This window comes from Podarcis bocagei (assembly GCF_964188305.1).
Source record: "Podarcis bocagei genome assembly, chromosome: 1".
NCBI classification, from domain to species: Eukaryota; Metazoa; Chordata; class Lepidosauria; order Squamata; family Lacertidae; genus Podarcis; species Podarcis bocagei.
In genome coordinates, this window is record NC_138125.1 from 121,320,795 (window position 1) to 121,340,436 (window position 19,642).

General features: G+C 45.8%; 1 protein-coding gene and 1 long non-coding RNA gene across 5 annotated transcripts in view; one reads left to right on the plus strand and one right to left on the minus strand.

Annotated features, from left to right (window-relative positions):
• Positions 1–9,179, minus strand: part of METAP1D (methionyl aminopeptidase type 1D, mitochondrial) — a 106,115-nt gene extending 96,936 nt beyond the window's left edge. For all 3 annotated transcript variants that reach the window (XM_081182951.1, XM_081182950.1, XM_081182952.1), the window contains exon 1: positions 9,051–9,179. In XM_081182951.1, the coding sequence (XP_081039077.1) occupies positions 9,051–9,099 (49 nt within the window). In that variant the 5' untranslated portion in view covers positions 9,100–9,179. The remainder of the gene's footprint in view (positions 1–9,050) is intronic.
• On the plus strand, positions 9,174–18,079 carry LOC308581956. Of its 2 annotated transcripts, none has more exons than XR_014005403.1 (3): positions 9,174–9,307; positions 11,091–11,206; positions 16,588–18,079. It is a non-coding gene; the product is annotated as an uncharacterized lncRNA (long non-coding RNA). The 2 variants fall into 2 exon arrangements; XR_014005404.1 differs by having other exon boundaries at positions 16,987–18,079.
• Positions 18,080–19,642: the final 1,563 nt, after the last annotated feature.

Here is a 19,642-nt window from a genome sequence, read left to right on the forward strand (position 1 = left end):
GAACGCAGGGGCTCAGAATCTTTAGTCCAGACTCAAGCTCAGGCAAACACATACCACTGAATACATAACAGTGGAGATGTCAGGCACCATCTTGGAACCCAGACACCTTCACTTGGTCGCAAGTGGCCGATAGCCAGGTGCAAAATGTGCCTGATGCACATTTCAAACACTGTGCCTAATCTGCTTTAGAATGATGAGCAAGGCTGAGACAATGGTCCACCCGGACTGTACTGTGACTGCTGCCCTCACAGCAAGAAAGGAAGACAGGACGGGTTCATAGAATCATAGAATAGAATCATAGAATCATAGAATCATAGAATCCTAGAGTTGGAAGAGACCACAAGGGCCATCGAGTCCAACCCCCTGCCAAGCAGGAAACACCATCAGAGCACTCCTGACATATGGTTGTCAAGCCTCTGCTTAAAGACCTCCAAAGTAGGAGACTCCACCACACTCCTTGGCAGCAAATTCCACTGTCGAACAGCTCTTACTGTCAGGAAGTTCTTCCTAATGTTTAGGTGGAATCTTCTTTCTTGTAGTTTGGATCCATTGCTCCGTGTCCGCTTCTCTGGAGCAGCAGAAAACAACTGTTCTCCCTCCTCTATGTGACACCCTTTTATATATTTGAACATGGCTATCATATCACCCCTTAACCTCCTCTTCTCCAGGCTAAACATGCCCAGCTCCCTTAGCCGTTCCTCATAAGGCATCGTTTCCAGGCCTTTGACCATTTTGGTTGCCCTCCTCCGGACACGTTCCAGTTTGTCAGTGTCCTTCTTGAACTGTGGTGCCCAGAACTGGACACAGTACTCCAGGTGAGGTCTGACCAGAGCAGAATACAGTGGCACTATTACTTCCCTTGATCTAGATACTATACTCCTATTGATGCAGCCCAGAATTGCATTGGCTTTTTTAGCTGCCGCGTCACACTGTTGGCTCATGTCAAGTTTGTGGTCAACCAAGACTCCTAGATCCTTTTCACATGTACTGCTCTCAAGCCAGGTGTCCCCCGTCTTGTATTTGTGCCTCTCATTTTTTTTGCCCAAGTGCAATACTTTACATTTCTCCCTGTTAAAATTCATCTTGTTTGTTTTTGTCCAGTTCTCTAATCTGTCAAGGTCGTTTTGAAGTGTGATCCTGTCCTCTGGGGTGTTAGCCACCCCTCCCAGTTTGGTGTCATCTGCAAATTTGATCAGGATGCCCTTGAGTCCATCATCCAAGTCGTTGATAAAGATGTTGAATAAGACCGGGCCCAAGACAGAACCCTGTGGCACCCCACTAGTCACTCTTCTCCAGGATGAAGAGGAACCATTGATGAGCACTCTTTGGGTTCGGTCCGTCATCCAGTTACAAATCCACTGAGTGGTAGCATAGTCAAGACCACATTTTACCAGTTTCTTTACAAGAATATCATGGGGCACCTTGTCAAATGCCTTGCTGAAATCAAGGTAGGCTACATCCACTGCGTTCCCTTCATCTACCAGGCTTGTAATTCTGTCAAAAAACGAGATCAGGTTAGTCTGACATGACTTATTTTTCAGAAATCCATGCTGACTATTGGTGATCACAGCATTCCTTTCTAGGTGCGCACAGACTGTTTGCTTAATGATCTGCTCCAGAATCTTCCCTGGTATTGATGTCAGACTGACTGGGCGGTAATTATTTGGGTCCTCTCTTTTCCCCTTTTTGAAAATAGGGACAACATTTGCCCTCCTCCAGTCTGCCGGGACTTCGCCTGTTCTCCAGGAATTCTCAAAGATGACTGCCAGTGGTTCTGAGATCACATCTGCCAGTTCTTTTAATACTCTTGGATGCAGTTCATCTGGCCCTGGAGACTTGAATACATCTAAACTGGCCAAGTATTCTTGTACTATCTCCTTAGTTATTCTGGGCTGTGTTTCCTTTGCTGAATCATTTGCTCCAAATTCTTCAGGTCGGGCATTGTTTTCCTTATCGGAGAAGACTGAGGCAAAGAAGGCATTGAGGAGTTCAGCCCTTTCTGTGTCCCCTGTTTGCATTTCACCATCTTCTCCTCTGAGTGACCCCACTGTTTCTTTGCTCTTCCTTTTGCTACGAACATACCTATAGAAGCCTTTTTTGTTGCTTTTAACCTCTCTAGCAAGCCTGAGTTCATTCTGTGCTTTAGCTTTTCTGACTTTGTGTCTACACGTGCTGGCTATTTGTTTGAATTCCTCTTTGGTGGTTTCCCCCCTTTTCCATTTTTTGTACACATCCTTTTTTAATCTTAACTCAGTTAAAAGTTCTTTAGATAGCCACCCTGGCTTCTTTAGGCACCTTCCATGTTTCCCTCTCATTGGTATTGCCTGACGTTGTGCTTTTAGTATCTCCCTCTTAACAAACTCCCAGCCATCATGAACTCCCTTTCCTTTTAGTATTACTGTCCATGGGATCTCACCCAGCACTTCCCTAAGTTTTATGAAGTCGGCTTTCTTAAAGTCAAGAAATTGAGTCCTAGTATGCTTGGCTGCTCCTTTCCGCTGTATAGTAAACTTCAGAAGAGCATGATCACTCGCGCCTAATGATCCTTCCACTTCTACCCCACTAACCAGGTCATCAACATTGGTTAGGACCAGATCTAAAATGACTGTTCCTCTTGTTGCTTCTCCCACTTTCTGAACAATGAAGTTGTCTGCAAGGCCAGTGAGGAATCTATTTGACCTTATGCTCTTGGCTGAGTTTGACATCCAACAAATATCCGGGTAATTGAAGTCCCCCATTACTACTATCTCCCTTCCTTTTGCATGCTTGGCCATCTGTTCCAGGAAGGCATCATCTATGTCCTCCGTTTGGCTTGGGGATCTATAGTAAACTCCCACAATGAGGTCCCTGTTATTCTTCTCTCCCTTAATTTTGACCCAAATGCTCTCACTTTGGCTTTGATGTTCTAAATCTTGGATCTCTTCACAGGTATACACATCCCTGACATATAACGCCACTCCTCCTCCTTTCTTGTCTGGTCTGTTTCTCTGAAATAGATTGTATCCCCCCATTATTACATTCCAATCGTGGGACTTATCCCACCAGGTTTCAGTGATGCCTATTATGTCATATTTAGTTTGCTGTACCAAGAGCTCAAGCTCATCTTGTTTATTTCCCATGCTTTGCGCATTAGTGTACAGACATTGAAGTCCATTAATCATTCCCCCGTGTCTCTTATTTAAGGATTTTTTCCTCCCACCACTAGGTCTGCGTGCTGTTTGCTCCATTTGGTCTATGACATTTGGATGATCATCTTCATCAATTGATAGGCTCCTACCTTCAGGAGCACTGTCTCCCTCCCCCACATTAGTCAGTTTAAAGCCCTCCTGATGAGGTTTCTGAGATTTTTGGCAAAAACATTTCTCCCAACTGTTGTGAGGTGCAGCCCATCGCTTGCCAGGATGTAACAAAAGTTCAGAATAGTTAAAAATCATCTAAAATCTCCAACTTTTTACCCTTTCCATCCAAACATTTCCTGTCATAGGATATAATAAAAATGTTTGGGGGAAACCATAAGGCCAGCGAATCAGCAGCCATTTAAAAAAATACAGCGCTAGCTGAATACAGATTTGAATTAATTATTTTTTTCACAGTCAAGATGTAATAAGAAGGTTCCATTTTCAGCTATTATTTCAGGGCCCAGAATAAAGTAGAGCCGTCCTTTGATCAGCACATCCATTAGCTAAAGACTTCAACTATGATCAGTGTCTATGATTCTGTCTGAAGGCTTGGACCTTTAGCTTTCATGTTTGCTATTAAACCACAGTAATGATACCAAAGGACGGTCAAAGGGACTAGGAACATCACAACAGATTCTGCACTGAGGAGAAAGCATCTTAACACTAGGCCCATGGCAACTATGCAGGAGTTTGAGCCCACATTGCTGATTTCAGTGGGGCTCTTTCCCCCCCCCCCACAAGTATGTATACTTTCATTGCCTTCTGCATCACTCTTAAACACATTTACTTATGTGAATGTGTTGAGGGCTGCAGTCTTAATACTGATTGCAATCAATTTAGGATCAAGCAGTGTATCTGTTTCCTCACGTCTCTTTTCTAAAGTATCAGTACGTTCCATTTCCATATTGGAGCATGGACAATTATGCCATTTTGAAGAGGGCAAATTTATTCTTTGGCAAAATGAAATCCTGCAAATCAGACACTATTGTTGTATTCGTTTGCAAATGCATAAAGGCTCCAATCCTATATACACTTACACAGAAGTAGGTGCCAATGAATTCAGCAGGACTTGCTTCTGAGTTAGACATGCACACTGTTGTTTTGTCTGTGGTTAATAATTGGAACCAAACTTATGACAGCACAATCCTGTCTCTGAGTTACACCTGCTGGGGAAGAAGGGAAATGACACTGCGACAACAACACAAACACCCTGCTCTGGCAAAGCGCACCAGGATAGTGAATCTACACTAGTCTAGTGATTCCCTTGCACTAGCAGAGTCTAGCACCAGCAAGAGAAGTGGGAAAAAGTGAGAAGTGCAGTTCAGAGCCTATCCTCCCTCACAGCTCATACACATTTAAACCCACAGTGTATCACTACCCTAATAAAGCTAAAACACTCTCCTTTTAAAAGTCCACAGAGAGCCTCACTGTTCCCCTGCCTTTGCCTCCAAAGCCACAGATGGTAGCAAAACAATCACAGCACACTGATAGCTATGCAAGACGCCACAATTGCAGGATTTCATATATCAAGGTGTGCTTCGATGCAGGCTGTGTTACTCCACCCCAATGTCTTTAGCACTATGAGCATACAAGTATAGATTGCTGATGGAGAAACTTCGCACAAAGGAGGAATCTTTCACAAACAACAAGCATGCAACAGCCCAAAAAAAGAAATAAAGCACAGATGAGTAATGTATCTCTTCCCGGAACCCTGACGGAGGGCACAACATTGGGAACATTTCTTGTATGGGATCGTTGTTTTTCATTGGCTCCCAGTACGTTTCTGAGCACAATTCAAAGTGTTGGTGCTGACCTATAAAGCCCTAAATGGCCTTGGTCCTGTATACCTGAAGGAGCGTCTCCACGCCCATTATTCAGCCCGGACACTGAGGTCCAGTGCCAAGGGCCTTCTGGCGGTTCCCTCGCTGCGAGAAGTGAGGTTACAGGGAACCAGACAGAGGGCCTTCTCGGTAGTGGCGCCTGCCCTGTGGAACGCCCTCCCAGCAGATGTCAAGGAAATAAACAACTATTTTACTTTTAAAAGACAACTGAAGGCGACCCTGTTTAGGGAAGTTTTTAATGTCTGGCACTGTATTGTTTTTAATATTCGGTTGGAAGCCGCCCAGAGTGGCTGGGGAAACCCAGCCAGATGGGCGGGGTAGAAATAATAAATTATTATTATTATTATGTATCTACATACAATACAGGTCCAGTTTTACAAAAGCAACTGCCAAACACGTACAGGCTCCTGGCACACAAAAGCACCCATGAATGTTACGATATGGGACACTTTCCCCTTCCTAGTGGCAGGAATTGTAGAAAGTGCTGTACAGTAAAAAAGAAAAAAGAAAAGTAATGCAGAAAGTCTCACTCAGAATAAGGTACTGCTTGATGTTCTAATATTACAAGGCCCTCTACAAACTGTATAAATCCATTCAGGCACTCTTCTTAAAAATATAACCTAGAAATGCATACTGAGTGCAGCTACATGACTTTTAATTTCTTTTTTTGCAGTAGATCAAAATTTAAACAACCTTCCCCTCCATTTTCCTTTTTGAGCCACAGAAGACATCACCCTGCACTAGTATGAACACAGAGGCAAGAAGAAATTGACTGAATAAGTGACTTCTTCTCATAAACATGATTATTTTCTTATAGGTCAACATCCTGAGCCTTCATGTTCAAGAAGTCACAAATGAGAAGAAAAAAATTATAGCCTTCCTATTTGTTTTTGGACTTCAAATATAAAATCAAGCGTTTATCCAGGAACTGAATATTTCTGAAGATTGAGAGCCACTTACACGAAGATGCGAAGAGTGCCTGCTTCGTAATGATTTAGCTTTTCAAAATCAGTAAATCAGTGCACATAAGGATACTGAAGTCTCTCGTGCCCCTTTAAGATGGTTTTCAAAGGGCATTATCCTGATTTTTTGTTATTAGCAATAGGAGTGTCACCCTGATGCAATTATTGCTAATACTTGAGAGCTGTTCCAATGCATAATTAGAACATTTACAATCTACTACAATAGCATAATCAATCATGCCAGTGTAGACTATAACGGTGCCTTAGACCAGCCTTCCCCAAGCTGGTGCCCTCTGGATGTTTACTTGTTTTATTATTTTATTTATAGCTATTATTGATTATTATTATTCTCCAAGGAGCTCAAGGTGGCATACAAGCTCCCCCCCCCCTCCATTTTAGTCTCACAACAGCCTTCTGAGGCAGGTTAAGCTGAGAGATAGTGACTGGCCCGAAGTGACCCCATGGGCTCCATGTGGCTGAGAATCCTCAGGTCCTAGTCCACCTACAACTCCCATCAGCTTCACCCAGCATGGCCAATAATAAGGGATGATGGGAGTTGTAATCCAACAGATTTGGAGGGCATCCAGTTGGGGAAGGCCAGCCTAGAACGATAACCACCATTTTGCACCATTATTTAAGGGGAGGGAGTTAGTTCAGCAAAGGCCTTCTCCTTTCGGTCTTCCAAATTGTCCCTGAAGCTAGGGCTCCGATCCAAAGACTTAGATATGCTAGTAAGGCTGTTCTGCAAACAATTGGGGGGGGGAGCTAGTTGCAACTGACCAAAAAATCCAAGCCCACCCCTTGCTCCAGGTTGGATTGAGTAGAGGTGTCCCTTTGCTCAGCTTTGCAGGAGGAAGCAGACTCTCACTGGTTACTGCTAATGGAGAAACACAAGCATCTCTGTCAGAATCAATCTCCTACTCCCACCTTCCAAACAGACAGGTGGTAGTGCTCTGGCAATATCCCTGCCAGCAGAAAGTCCTGAAATGGGACATTCTGAAAATGGAGAAAAGGTGGTGTTGAGCTGGCCCAAGATCCACTGGCATCAGGCCTGATCCAGACCAGGTGGTTGCAGCAGCCTGGAGTTGGTGCAGAGATCAGGCCAGGTCCTTCCCTTCTGCCATAGCCACCGTGAAAGGCTGGACTACAGATGCAGAAATTGCATCACTGTCAGGGGTGAGGGTTTGACTTGCACCCAAGTCTTCAATCCTATGCACACTTACCTGAGAATAAGTTTGATTTAACTGATAAGACTATCTTCCATGTAAGCATGCATATAATTGCGTGGTAGCTTAAGTCCTGTTGATTTCAAAGAAATGCAGGAGTAGCTTTGTATGGACTGAGGCCCTGGTATTTAAAATTTACTGCACAATATGGCAGAACATGTAAGAATTGCCCCTCATTTCAAAGGAATTATAGCTTAGCAGCTACTAGTAACGGCTGCTTGCTTTTGAATTTTTAAGGTGCTTTTCAGTATTTCTATTTCCACAAAGAGCCATTTGAATAAATTTCTTGCCATTATTTCTTTCTGAATTAGTTTTCATTACCCTGCCAGTGCAGTGCTCGCAGTTGTTCAAGCTCCTTCTGCTCCACCCCCCCAAAAAAACCTGTTCACAATGTTAATACATAATTTGTCTGACTTAAACAAAATGCTATTCCCTGGCCTGCTAAAATCACAAATGATATATTTATCCAAATCCTATCTGCTTACTTTAAAGATGTGTCTAATCTTGTTATTTCTCCAATGTAATAAAGTGAAATATAAGCCATGGAGAGACTGTTTGCCCTAACCACACTAGACAAGCTGAAAAAAGCCTGGTTATGTCACTTCTCCTTATATTGGGAGCTGTCCACTTTAAGCAGTAATTTGACAACTAGTCAAAGGCTATTTATGCACATCTTTGGTTTCTAATTTCGATAGACTCAAACATCAGCCACCAACAGGCTAACCACAACTGTATTTGTACAAGATCCCCAAGTAGGGACCATATTTGAGCGATAAGCACAATCCTTACCACCTTCAGCACCTCGGGCTGCCAGGCTCAACCAAGCACTGCATTAGGTAAGATGAACCAACCATCTGAGTACGGCAGCCTCAAATATTCAGTTTATATGAAGGTATGCTAAATATGATAAATCACACCATCATTCCCTAGGAAGATACCGTCGCCAGCTTTGAAACAAGGCACTAAGTCAGAGAAGAGGTCATAATTCAGAGAAGAGGTCATAATTCATATTTGTGTTGTTGATGCGATGGTCTAGACTGGAATATCATTTCTCTCTCCCCCCACCCTTCCACTTTCCAGTCAGATAAACTGGGAGTCCCAACCTGGGGCTTCACAGCACTGGTGCACATTCCTATACCTGCCTAAAAGGTAAAGGGGCCCCTGACTATTAGGTCCAGTCGTGGCCGACTCTGGGGTTGCGGCGCTCATCTCGCTTTACTGGCCAAGGGAGCCGGGGTACAGCTTCCGGGTCATGTGGCCAGCATGACTAAGCCGCTTCTGGCGAACCAGAGCAGCGCACGGAAACGCCGTTTAGCTTCTCGTCAGAGCGGTACCTATTTATCTACTTGCACTTTGACGTGCTTTCAAACCGCTAGGTTGGCAGGAGCAGAGACTGAGCAACGGGAGCTCACCCCGTTGTGGGGATTTGAACCACTGACCTTCTGATCGGCAAGTCCTAGGCTCTGTGGTTTAACCCACAGCGCCTGCCTACTCAGAAGTAAATCCTACCGAGTTCAGTGGCGCTCGCTTCCAGGCAAACTGGTACAGCGTTGCAGCCCAATACTTTTTTGAACCCGCGATGCAAAACGGCCAAGCGCCCTCTCACTTGACAGGGAGGGGAGGGGACAACATACATGTATTTATTTATTTATGGTGCACTTCAGAACGAAAGGCGGCTTTCCTCGGCATCTTTCCCCTGCCTGGGGTGCGCACGAGGGAGAGAAGCGCGCGCAGTTCCTCTTCCCCTCAGTAGTATAGCCCGCAATTCCTCTCCCGCGCTTTCCCCCGCACGCGGGGACCCCCCCCCTTCAGGAACACCACAAGCGCGCAGAATTCACCTACCCCGGAACAGCCGCGGAAGCATGTCAACAAGGCTCCTGGGCGCCGCCATCTTGGACGGACGTGTTGGGTCACGTGGACGCGGAGAGCAAATATTCCCCCCCCCCGCTCCCCTCCGCTTCGCTTTTAAAGGTCAGGCGTCGACCTGGCCAGGAGGGTCAAAGGCGCGCGCGCGGGCGGAGGTGGAACCCTCGGAACCTCCTCTGCGGGGCGCATGCGCACCTCTGTTCCTGTAGCTCAGCGGCAAAGGCAGGTCGCAGGTAGGCTTCAGCAAAGGTGTAGCGTTGCCACCTGTCCTGTTAATAATACCCCGTGTTTCAAGGCAACCTCCTGCAATTTTGTCCTGTATTTCAGCCCATTCCCCTGCCCAATCCTCTCCAAATGCATCATGCGTTCATGGGCATAGCCAAGATGGGGGGCGGGGGGCAGATTCCCCCCCCCCAAAAAAAATCAGGAAAAATCAATACAAATCTGAGATTCTGCCCTTCCCTTACAAAAGCTTGCCCCCACTAAAAAAAAATCCTGGCTACGCCCATGCATGTGTGTGAAAGATCATGCATTTAAGCTCTGGGTAGCCAAGCTCAGACAGATTTACAAATTCATATGTGCCTGTGTGACAAATTCCAGAGGGGCTGTCCTGTTCGGCTGCAATAGATTGCAATGCATTGCTTTGAAAGACACTTCAACAAAAGATTTTTAAAAAATAATAACCGTGCCCCAACTCACCCTGTCCTGTATTTTCCCATAACAAAGGTGGTAACACTAGTATAAAAGCCTGGCGCCCCTGTGAACAAATGAAAATTGCACAACTCTTGGAGTCAACCACAGAATTGTTTTATATGCCCTGCAAAAATCTGTTCTATAGAATTGTAGAGTTGGAATTGTAGGGTTGTTGGAATTGTAGAGAGGGTGACCGCAGTGCCTGGAGACAATCAGGTTGTGTATCCGTAGCAGTGACCAGAGGAGGAATGACTGTTGGAGGAGCACAGAGAGGAGAAACACCATGGTGCAACTGTAGCCGGTGCCGTTTTTCTAGAAAAAGAGGTGCTTGAACTCACCATAAGCGCCTCCCTTGTTCTCTTATAATGGCAATGGCACCCACCTGAGAGGTGCCGGAACTGAGTTCTAGCGAGTTCTGACTGGGAGGAAAAAGCCTTGCCTGTAGCAGCAAAACAGGACACTTTCATCTGCCCCAGCTGCAACAAAACATGGCTCTCTGGTATCAGTCTCTACACAGCCACAGCAGGCGCTGCAACTCTCTTAACAGTTTGACTTTTCCCATGAAGGCAAATCCTAAGACAAATGAATACCAGCAAAAGTTGGAAGGGACCATGAGAGTCATTCTAGGCCAACTCCCTGCAACGCATAATTTTTTTGCCCAGTGTGGGTCTCAAATTCATGGCCCTGAGATTAAGAGTCTCATGCTCCACCGACTGAGATATGGTGAATGCCCTTCAACTTTGCCATTTCTTTAAAAAAAATATTGTAAGGTAAAGGGACCCCTGATCATTAGGTCCAGTCGTGACCAACTCTGGGGTTGCAGCGCTCATCTCGCTTTATTGGCCGAGGGAGCCGGTGTACAGCCTCCGGGTCATGTGGCCAGCATGACTAAGCCGCTTCTGGCGAACCAGAGCAGCGCACGGAAACGCCGTTTACCTTCCCGCAGGAGCAGTACCTATTTATCTACTTGCACTTTGACGTGCTTTCGAACTGCTAGATTGGCAGGAGCAGAGACTGAGCAATGGGAGCTCACCCCGTTGTGGGGATTCGAACCGCCAACCTTCTGATCGGCAAGTCTTAGGTTCTGTGGTTTAACCCACAGTGCCACCCGGTCCCCCTTAAAAAAATACTGAAGTTATAGCTAATTCCTGCATGCAGGTGGGGATTTCCAGATCGTTGCATTAATTGGCAAAGAGAAGAAAGATCGGGTAACGAGTGATGCTTGTCTCAGAGACTTTTGATAGAACAGAATCCTATGGTTTAATAGAGTAATCTCCCCACTTTTTGTTTTTGTTTTGAAACATCCTTTACTTGATGTTCTAGGTACTTGGCTTCTCGGGGAAAATAGAAGGAGAACGACTTTCTTGAGGAAGGTTGAGTGTGATTTTGCAGAAAGATAAAATGAAACCTTGCCCCCCTGGTTTTGCAAGCAGAGATGTGTAAGTTCTCACATTTCTTAATGGCTCCATTGTGGCTGCTTGGCAGGAATCAATTTTCGACAATTATAATGCAGTCGTCTTCGTACCCAAATCAGAACACACTGCAGCTGCTGCTCTAGATGAGCTTTTCTTTGGCACACGCTTGCACGCCCCAAATCAGACTCATTGTTCCAGTTCAGGGGCACAAAAGTGAAAGTCTAAGCATATTTAAGTGAAAGGGGGGCGGGGAGAGGAGCCTAATTGAAGTCAGTGTGACTTACTTAGTAAAGTAGAAAACATCAGTTCTGATCATGCTGCGAAATATTTTACCACTGGCTCACAGCTTGTGTCCCATTTCATATTTCGTGTGCAGTCGGTTGGAGGCTGCATGCGCCTACATTGTTTGGTTCAGTTTATTGAGTTACTGAATTACACTGGGTAGTTTCTAGGAAGGAAAGGTCTTCAAGTCAGGGATTCTGTCATGGAATCCCAACAAACTTGCACCAAAAGAACCTCTCCTATTGGTGAGCAGCGTTAGAAATTAGCCAGGTGCTAGGTGCATTTTGCTACTGGTGCAGGTTCATTTGCAACCACGTGGAGATTTCTGGATGCCAGAAGGGAGGCTGACATCTCCATCTGGCTGGCCACTCCAGCTGTCTTAAGCAGGTAAGCAGAAGAGCTTATTTATTGCATTTATATCCCACCCTTTTCTCCAAGGAGTACATGATTCACCCATCTCCTCAATTAAGCCCTACAACAGGCATCCCCAAACTCGGCCCTCCAGCTGTTTTGTGACTACAACTCCCATCATCCATAACTACCAGGACCAGTGGTCAGGGATGATGGGAATTGTAGTCCCCAAATAGCTAGACAGCCGAGTTTGGGGATGCCTGCCCTACAATGACCCTGTGAGGACGTTAAGAGGCTGTGACTGGCTCAAGGTCACCCAGTGATCTTCATGACTGAGTGAGGATTTGAACCCTGATCTCCCAGGTCTGAGTCCCACAGTCTATCACTACACTACCCTGGCTTCCTAGAATATTTCTGCTATGGGGCAGCTATACAGTGGTACCTCGGGTTACATACACTTCAGGTTACAGACGCTTCAGGTTACAGACTCCGCTAACCCAGAAATAGTACTTCGGGTTAAGAACCTTGCTTCAGGATGAGAACAGAAATTGCATGCCAGCGGTGCGGCGACAGCGGGAGGCCCCATTAGCTAACGTGGTACCTCAGGTTAAGAACAGTTTCAGGTTAAGAACGGACCTCCAGAATGAATTATGTTCTTAACCCAAGGTACCATTGTATAAATTAAGTAGGTAAATAAATAAATAAATAAATATAGGGGAAAGCGAAATGCCACTTAGAGAAAGATCTGAAATATTTTCCTAGAAGCTTGAATTTGTTTTATTCTGGATTGTTTTATTTGATTTTTTAATGTGCTGCAAACCATTTTGAAATTTTTATTCCTTCAAAATATAAAGTGGCACAGAAATGAAATGAACAGCAACAACAATCAATTTCCCCGGGGGGGGGGGGGGAGGCGCCTAAGCATTCCACTGTGGCGACTGTAACCTTGGTTTAAGGTGCCATTTGGCAATTACCATATTTTTCGCTCTATAGGACGCAGCGGACCATAGGAGGGGGAGAACAGGGGGAAAATTCTCCCCCTCTCTGCTCAGCGCCCCTTCAGCGAAGCGGCGGAAGAAACGGAGCCCCTTCCATTTCTCCTCCTGCTTCGCTGAAGGGGCGCTGCGCAGAGAGGGAATTCCTGCTGCGCTCCGAAGGCTTGCGGATAGCTGCCTGAAGCCCCCGGAGTGCAGCAGGAGTTCCCTGCGCTCCAGGGGCTCCAGGCGGCTTCAGTGAAAGCAACGTGAAGCCTCCGGAGCGTGGGGGGAGCTTTCCCTCTGCGCTTTGGAGACTTCGTGTTGCTATCGCTGAAGCCAAGGAGCCTGCATTCGCTCCATAAGACTCACACACATTTCCCCTTAATTTTTGAAGGGAAAAAGTGCGTCTTATAGAGCAAAAACTACGGTAGTTTATGTATCTAAGTTTCCAACACCGTTGGTGAGGGAATGGCTGTCTGCACAGAGGAAACACATCATAGAATCATAGAGTTGGAAGAGACCACAAGGGCCATCGAGTCCAACCCCCTGCCAAGCAGGAAACACCATCAGAGCACTCCTGACATATGGTTGTCAAGCCTCTGCTTAAAGACCTCCAAAGTAGGAGACTCCACCACACTCCTTGGCAGCAAATTCCACTGTCGAACAGCTCTTACTGTCAGGAAGTTCTTCCTAATGTTTAGGTGGAATCTTCTTTCTTGTAGCTTGGATCCATTGCTCCGTGTCCGCTTCTCTGGAGCAGCAGAAAACAACCTTTCTCCCTCCTCTATGTGGCTTTCATTGTGTGAGATGCTTTGAATTGCTTTTAGTAAGCAAAGCAAAGCAGATGCTAAGGGTGGGGAAACGTTGGAGGAAAAAAGATGTATGTGGGTTGCCATGCACTCCTTATGCAAGTCTGGAGAACCCTGTCTCATCATTATTTGCTGAACTTACCATTTTGGTCAGGTTCTTTGTATGGAAGGGGCAGAGTGCCATGGACCTCCCTTTATTTTAGTCAAGTGCAACTAGTGGTATTCAATAGCTCAGTTGGTTAGAGCGTGGTGCTGATAACCCCAAGGTTGCAGGATCGATCCTTGTATGGGACAACTGCATATTTCTGCATTGTACCTACGGGACCGCCTCTCCCGGTATGCCCCACGGAGAGCCTCAAGGTCCATAAATAGCAACACCGTAGTGGTCCCAGGCCCTAAGGAAGTTAGATTAGCTTCAACCAGAGCCAGGCAGTGGCGTAGAGTGGGGGGTGCAGGGGGGGGGCCGGCCGCACCGGGCGCAACATCTGGGGGTTAGGGTTAGGGGGCACAAGTCCACGGGTTAGGGGGCGCAAATTACTTGCCTTGCCCCGGGTGCTGGCAACTCACGCTACGCCACTGGAGCCAGGGCCTTTTCAACACTGGCTCCGGCCTGGTGGAATGCTCTGCCTCATGAGACCAGGGCCCTGCAGGATCTGATTTCTTTCCACAGGGCCTGTAAGACAGAGTTGTTCCGCCTGGCCTTTGGCTTGGAGCCAATTTGATTCCCTCCCCCTCTTTCTTTTTCCTTTCTCCTCCTGTGATGAGGCTGCATTTTAATATTTTAATGTTTCACTATTTTAATTGTTGTATTTTAATCTTGTTTTTAAGTTGCATTCATTCAACTTGTTTTTATTATTGCTTGTTAGCCGCCCTGAGCCCGGCCTTGGCTGGGGAGGGCGGGGTATAAATAAAAAAATATTATTATTATTATTGCAGGAGGTAGGACTAGAGGATCCTCAGAGTCCCTTCCAACTCTACAATTCTATGATTTCTAATATCATCTTCCGCTGTTTCTTCAAGAGTATTTCACTTCTCATTCATGCAGCCCTTCTGCTTTTTAAACATACTGCCCCACCTTTTTCTTTTCACTTAGTCAATACATTTTAGTTTTGATTGCCCCCTCCACCTCCGTGAAAAATGTTTAATAATCAGAGTTCCCCTCCCCCCAAAAAAGCAACTGCCCAGTGGGTGGGGAGTTTAAAAACTAGACATTTGCTTATTGCAATGTGCTTGGAACAAAAGTGGCAGATGCTGACTCTCCACCCCCTCCCTTTCCATTGAACCAGATTTCATTTATGTTTGCTCTAATCTACTCTAACGGTGCAGAGCAGACTTAACCAGAGCACATTCTTCGTATTTGAGGCACGCTAACTGCATTACATTTCCCCTGATCACCAGCAGAAGAAAAGATCCAGCTGCTGCGGGAACAGACAGCCCACAGCCCTGCTCTCTTTGCTGTCACCCAGACTTTCTCTCTGTCTTCTCTCCTGTCCCCGGAGCCCCCTGCGCACTCCCACCCCAAGACAATGGCCATGGTACACGTAGGAAACAGTGTCAAGGCCTCTGTCACTGGATAATTGATTCCATTAAAAAAGATGATCTTCCCTGGAACTAGATGCAATTCAATTGTCCCCCTTCCCCAAGAAAAAAACCAAGCTTCCCAGTAGTTTGTAATACAGTGGTACCTCGGGTTACCTACTTAATTCGTTCCGGAGGTCCGTTCTTAATCTGAAACTGTTCTTAACCTGAAGCACCACTTTAGCTAATGGGGCCTCCTGCTGCTGCTGTGCCGCCGCCGCACGGTTTCTGTTCTCATCCTTAAGCAAAGTTCTTAACCTGAGGTACTATTTCTGGGTTAGCGGAGTCTGTAACCTGAAGCGTATGTAACCTGAGGTACCACTGTATTTCAAAAATGTGCAAAAGCTTCATTGCGGTTGGGTAGAGCTGTAGCTGCTTAGAACATATGCATGCAGAAATATGCGAAATAACTCAGCAAGTATTAGAGGTCACCCCAGAACTGGCCCTACTAAACATCTTCCAAGATAATGCACACTCACATCATAATGAGCTTATAACCCACCTATTCTCAGCAGCCAGAAACATCATAGCCAGACACTGGAGAGACCTGTCAGGAGTAAGCACGGACCAATGGTATTAGATAGTATGGAAAACAGCCTTATTAGAAAAACTAACCAATAAACTGAAACTGACATGGGGACAAATAGAAGAAGATGCCTTCAGCCGGTATGGCCCCCTTTTATCACATACACAGCCCAACAAGACGACAAGAATCTGCCGACAGCATACGAATCTGACTAACCTGATTCAAAAATACACACACACCGCTCACGAAAACAAATTTCACTACAGCCAACCAAAGACAACCAAGCACACCCTAAGCCACCCCCAACCTCTCTTACCACCAAGGAAATACAACAAGTGAATTGTAAGAAAACCCATACAAGTAACGCTGACATCATCATCATCATATATTATTTATACCCCACCCATCTGGCTGCGTTTCCCCAGCCACTCTGGGCAGCTTCCAACAAAGTATTAAAATACTGTAGTCTGTTAAACATTAAAAGCTTCCCTAAACAGGGCTGCCTTCAGATGTCTTCTAAAAGTCTGCTAGTTGTTCTTCTCTTTGACATCTGGTGGGAGGGCATCATTCTACAGGGTGGGTGCCACTACCGAGAAGGCCCTCTGCCTAGTTCCCTGTAACTTGGCTTCTCGCAGTGAGGGAACCACCAGAAGGCCCTTGGCGCTGGACCTCAGTGTCAGGGCTGAACGATGGGGGTGGAGACGCTCCTTCAAGTATACTGGACCGAGGCCGTTTAGGGCTTTAAAGGTCAGCACCAACACTTTGAATTGTGCTCAGAAATGTACTGGGAGCCCAAAACCCCACACATACACTAAGTAGAAGAATAGAAGCATAACCACCCGAACACACCCCTCCTTTCGCTCTCTTTTCTTTCTAACCCAGGCATGTCCAAAGTCCGTTTCGGGGGCTGAATCCGGCCCACCAGTCAGTTTATTTCCTAGGGTAAAATCCTGAAAAACCTCAACAACTTCAACCCTAAAAGCTCAACAACTTCGGAGTAAAATCATAAAAAAAGCTCAACAACTTCAGTCAACAACTTTGGCTGGTCCTTTGGTCGGCCCTCACAGCCCTTCACTTCATCAAATCTGGCCCTCTTTGAAAAAAGTTTGGACACCACTGACCTAACCTAACACTGTATGTAACACAAATGTCCCACAACAAATGAAACTGATCTGTAGAAAACAACTTAAAAAAGAGACAACGCATGTATTTTTGTGAACTAAGAAATCTTCAGTAAAAACATGTGGGTTTTTTTTTTAAAAAGAACACATGCATGCTTAGTCAGAGAATGAATCGCACCGAGTTCAAGAGGAAAACTCCCAGGAAGCAGGACCGGCAGGGCACCAGCGAATTTTCCAATGCAAACTGAAAAATTTCCAGAAAAAAATCACATCATTTCACTGTTTGGGACCAGAATGTCTGGATGTCTGCTTTTCTCCATATGGGCCTTCTCTCACACTTCTTTGGGTGCACCTACTCTGAGGTGCTTACAGGAGGGAAATTCAGCACTGGCCAGTTTGGGGTGGGTAGTTTCTGGTGGAGTGTAAGGCTACCGACCATGATGTTCTCCCTTCACTTTCAGAAGTGGCGTGTCTCTGAATACAAGTGGTGTTTTGCTCAGGTCCTGCTTATGTGCTTCCAATAGGCAACTGGTTGGCCACTGCAAGAAGAGGACGTAGGAGTAGATGGGCCCCTGGCCTGATCCATCAGCATTCTTATAGAAGATCAAGCAGAGATGGGGAACCTGTGGGTCATGAGATATTGTGGGATTCCAGCATGACCAGTGACCAATGATTATGGGAACCACAATCCAGGAACACCCAGAGGACTACAGATAACCCACTCCACTTTGGTAACTGGAGTAATGTACGACATGAACCATGATCTGCTCTTCCAGAGAATGTAACACAGATGTTATAACTGTGGGAAAATGATGAATGTGCCTTACTGAACAGTAAATATTTCGGGAGACCAATTATTCTTTCTCCCTCCTTTTAAGTAGCCCACAAAAGACTGACTTTAGCTGACCCCTGTGAGGTGTTCCTCCATCACACACCATTGCCCAGTCCTATATAATCTAATCCTGAGCAATTATTATTCTCCCTTTTCTTTGCATTCAGACCTCGTGGCCTTCCTGTGTGCTTAATCTAACCTGCATTGCAACAGATCACTCTTGAACCATTTTGTCTATGTTGATTTACCACAACTCAAGATGAGTTTAGGCCGGAGAGTTCCAATCTATTAAAAAAAGGGAAATAACTTCATACTGAATGTAAACGAACTGTGGAAAAGACCACATGAATTGAAAGTGGAGAGTGTATGTATTTTTCTTTGTTACACGAGAAAATCTTTAATAAAAACGATGGCTAAGCAATGATTTGTAGTATTGCACTGAATAATTGCGAGAGAAAGGGGTGGACTTGTTTTGCTCATGTTTTACCCCATATCCACCAATATTGCAGTTTAAAATAAACAGGAAGGGGTGGGTTTTCAAATACTTGCAATTTCGTTTTGCGCGAACCCCTTAAACCTGAAAGCAACCACTGAATTGCCCCTACCAAAGCATTTACCGCAATCAGAATAATGCAGTGTACACAACCATGCAGCAACATCTTCAATCATCGAATTGTAGAGTTGGAAGGGATCTCAGGGATCATCTAGTCCAACGCTCTGCAGTGCAGGAACCTCATGTTCTACTATCAATGCAAATTTAGGTGGTCTCACATGAATTGACAACAGACAGAAGCCACATCTTCTTTGGGCGCGTTCAAGACCCTTTCCTGCCACACCACATCACGTCCTGCTTTTGAAATTCCCCAGTGTGCAAAATGAGGTCTGCCATGTGGCATTTGGGTGGGTCTGTTGTTAGAGAAACAGGCATCCAGGACTGCCTTGAGAATGCAGAGCTAGTTATATGGTACTCGGGATCCAAGCCAGTATCAATGCCAATTCTACGAACCATGTGTCTTGTGTCATCACCAGACACATGAATAGCAATCTCAGTTTTGAGTGCTGCTGCTTATGTTGCCAAAACAGCACCACCCATGCCAAGAGGGAGGATGTGTCAGCAGACCTGGGAGAGCCCCGGGATTTGCAGATGGTTGCACAGGTCTTTAGGGGAGGCGGTGAAACAAAGGAGGGGGGAAACTCAAAACAGCCCAACTGAAGACTGAGCTTTTTTCTTTTTTTTTGAAATTCCCCATTTTTTGGTGGTGGCTGTGAGTTAAACCACAGAGCCTATGACTTGCCGATCAGAAGATTGGCGGTTCGAATCCCCGCGACAGGGTGAGCTCCCGTTGCTCGGTCCCTGCTCCTGCCAACCTAGCAGTTCGAAAGCACGTCAAAGTGCAAGTAGATAAATAGGTACCGCTCCAGCGGGAAGGTTCACCAGAAGCAGCTTAGTCATGCTGGCCAAATGACCCGGAAGCTGTACGCCGGCTCCGTCAGCCAATAAAGTGAGATGAGCACCGCAACTCCAGAGTCGGTCACGACTGGACCTAATGGTCAGCGGTCCCTACCTTTAAGAAACAGGAAAGTTAACCTGAACTATGCACTGCAACCTGTTTTTGCAGCTTCCACTCAAGAGACGGAATCCGCATTGAATAGCACAAGGATTTAGAGAAAGTGAATCTACTCTAGCAAATCTTGGGAAAGAGGAAATATGAAGAACATACACATTGCACTGAAGTTGGAGTTGCAGCCCTGCTTATTAAGTCTACATCACTCTCTCATGACTGTCTTAGGATGTGACCTGGACTCTGTGTTTTGGAGACTTATTGGTAGGAAAAAAAGGACACAGCCCAATCTGTGTCCTCAGCACTGCCAGTACTACTATCTGTCTTAAATGCAGCTCCTTGGGACTAAGGAAAAGAAGGCAGAATCAATGAAAGGTCACGCTTTTTGCAGAGAAGCCCTTTTGTGATGTTTTCTTCAAGGA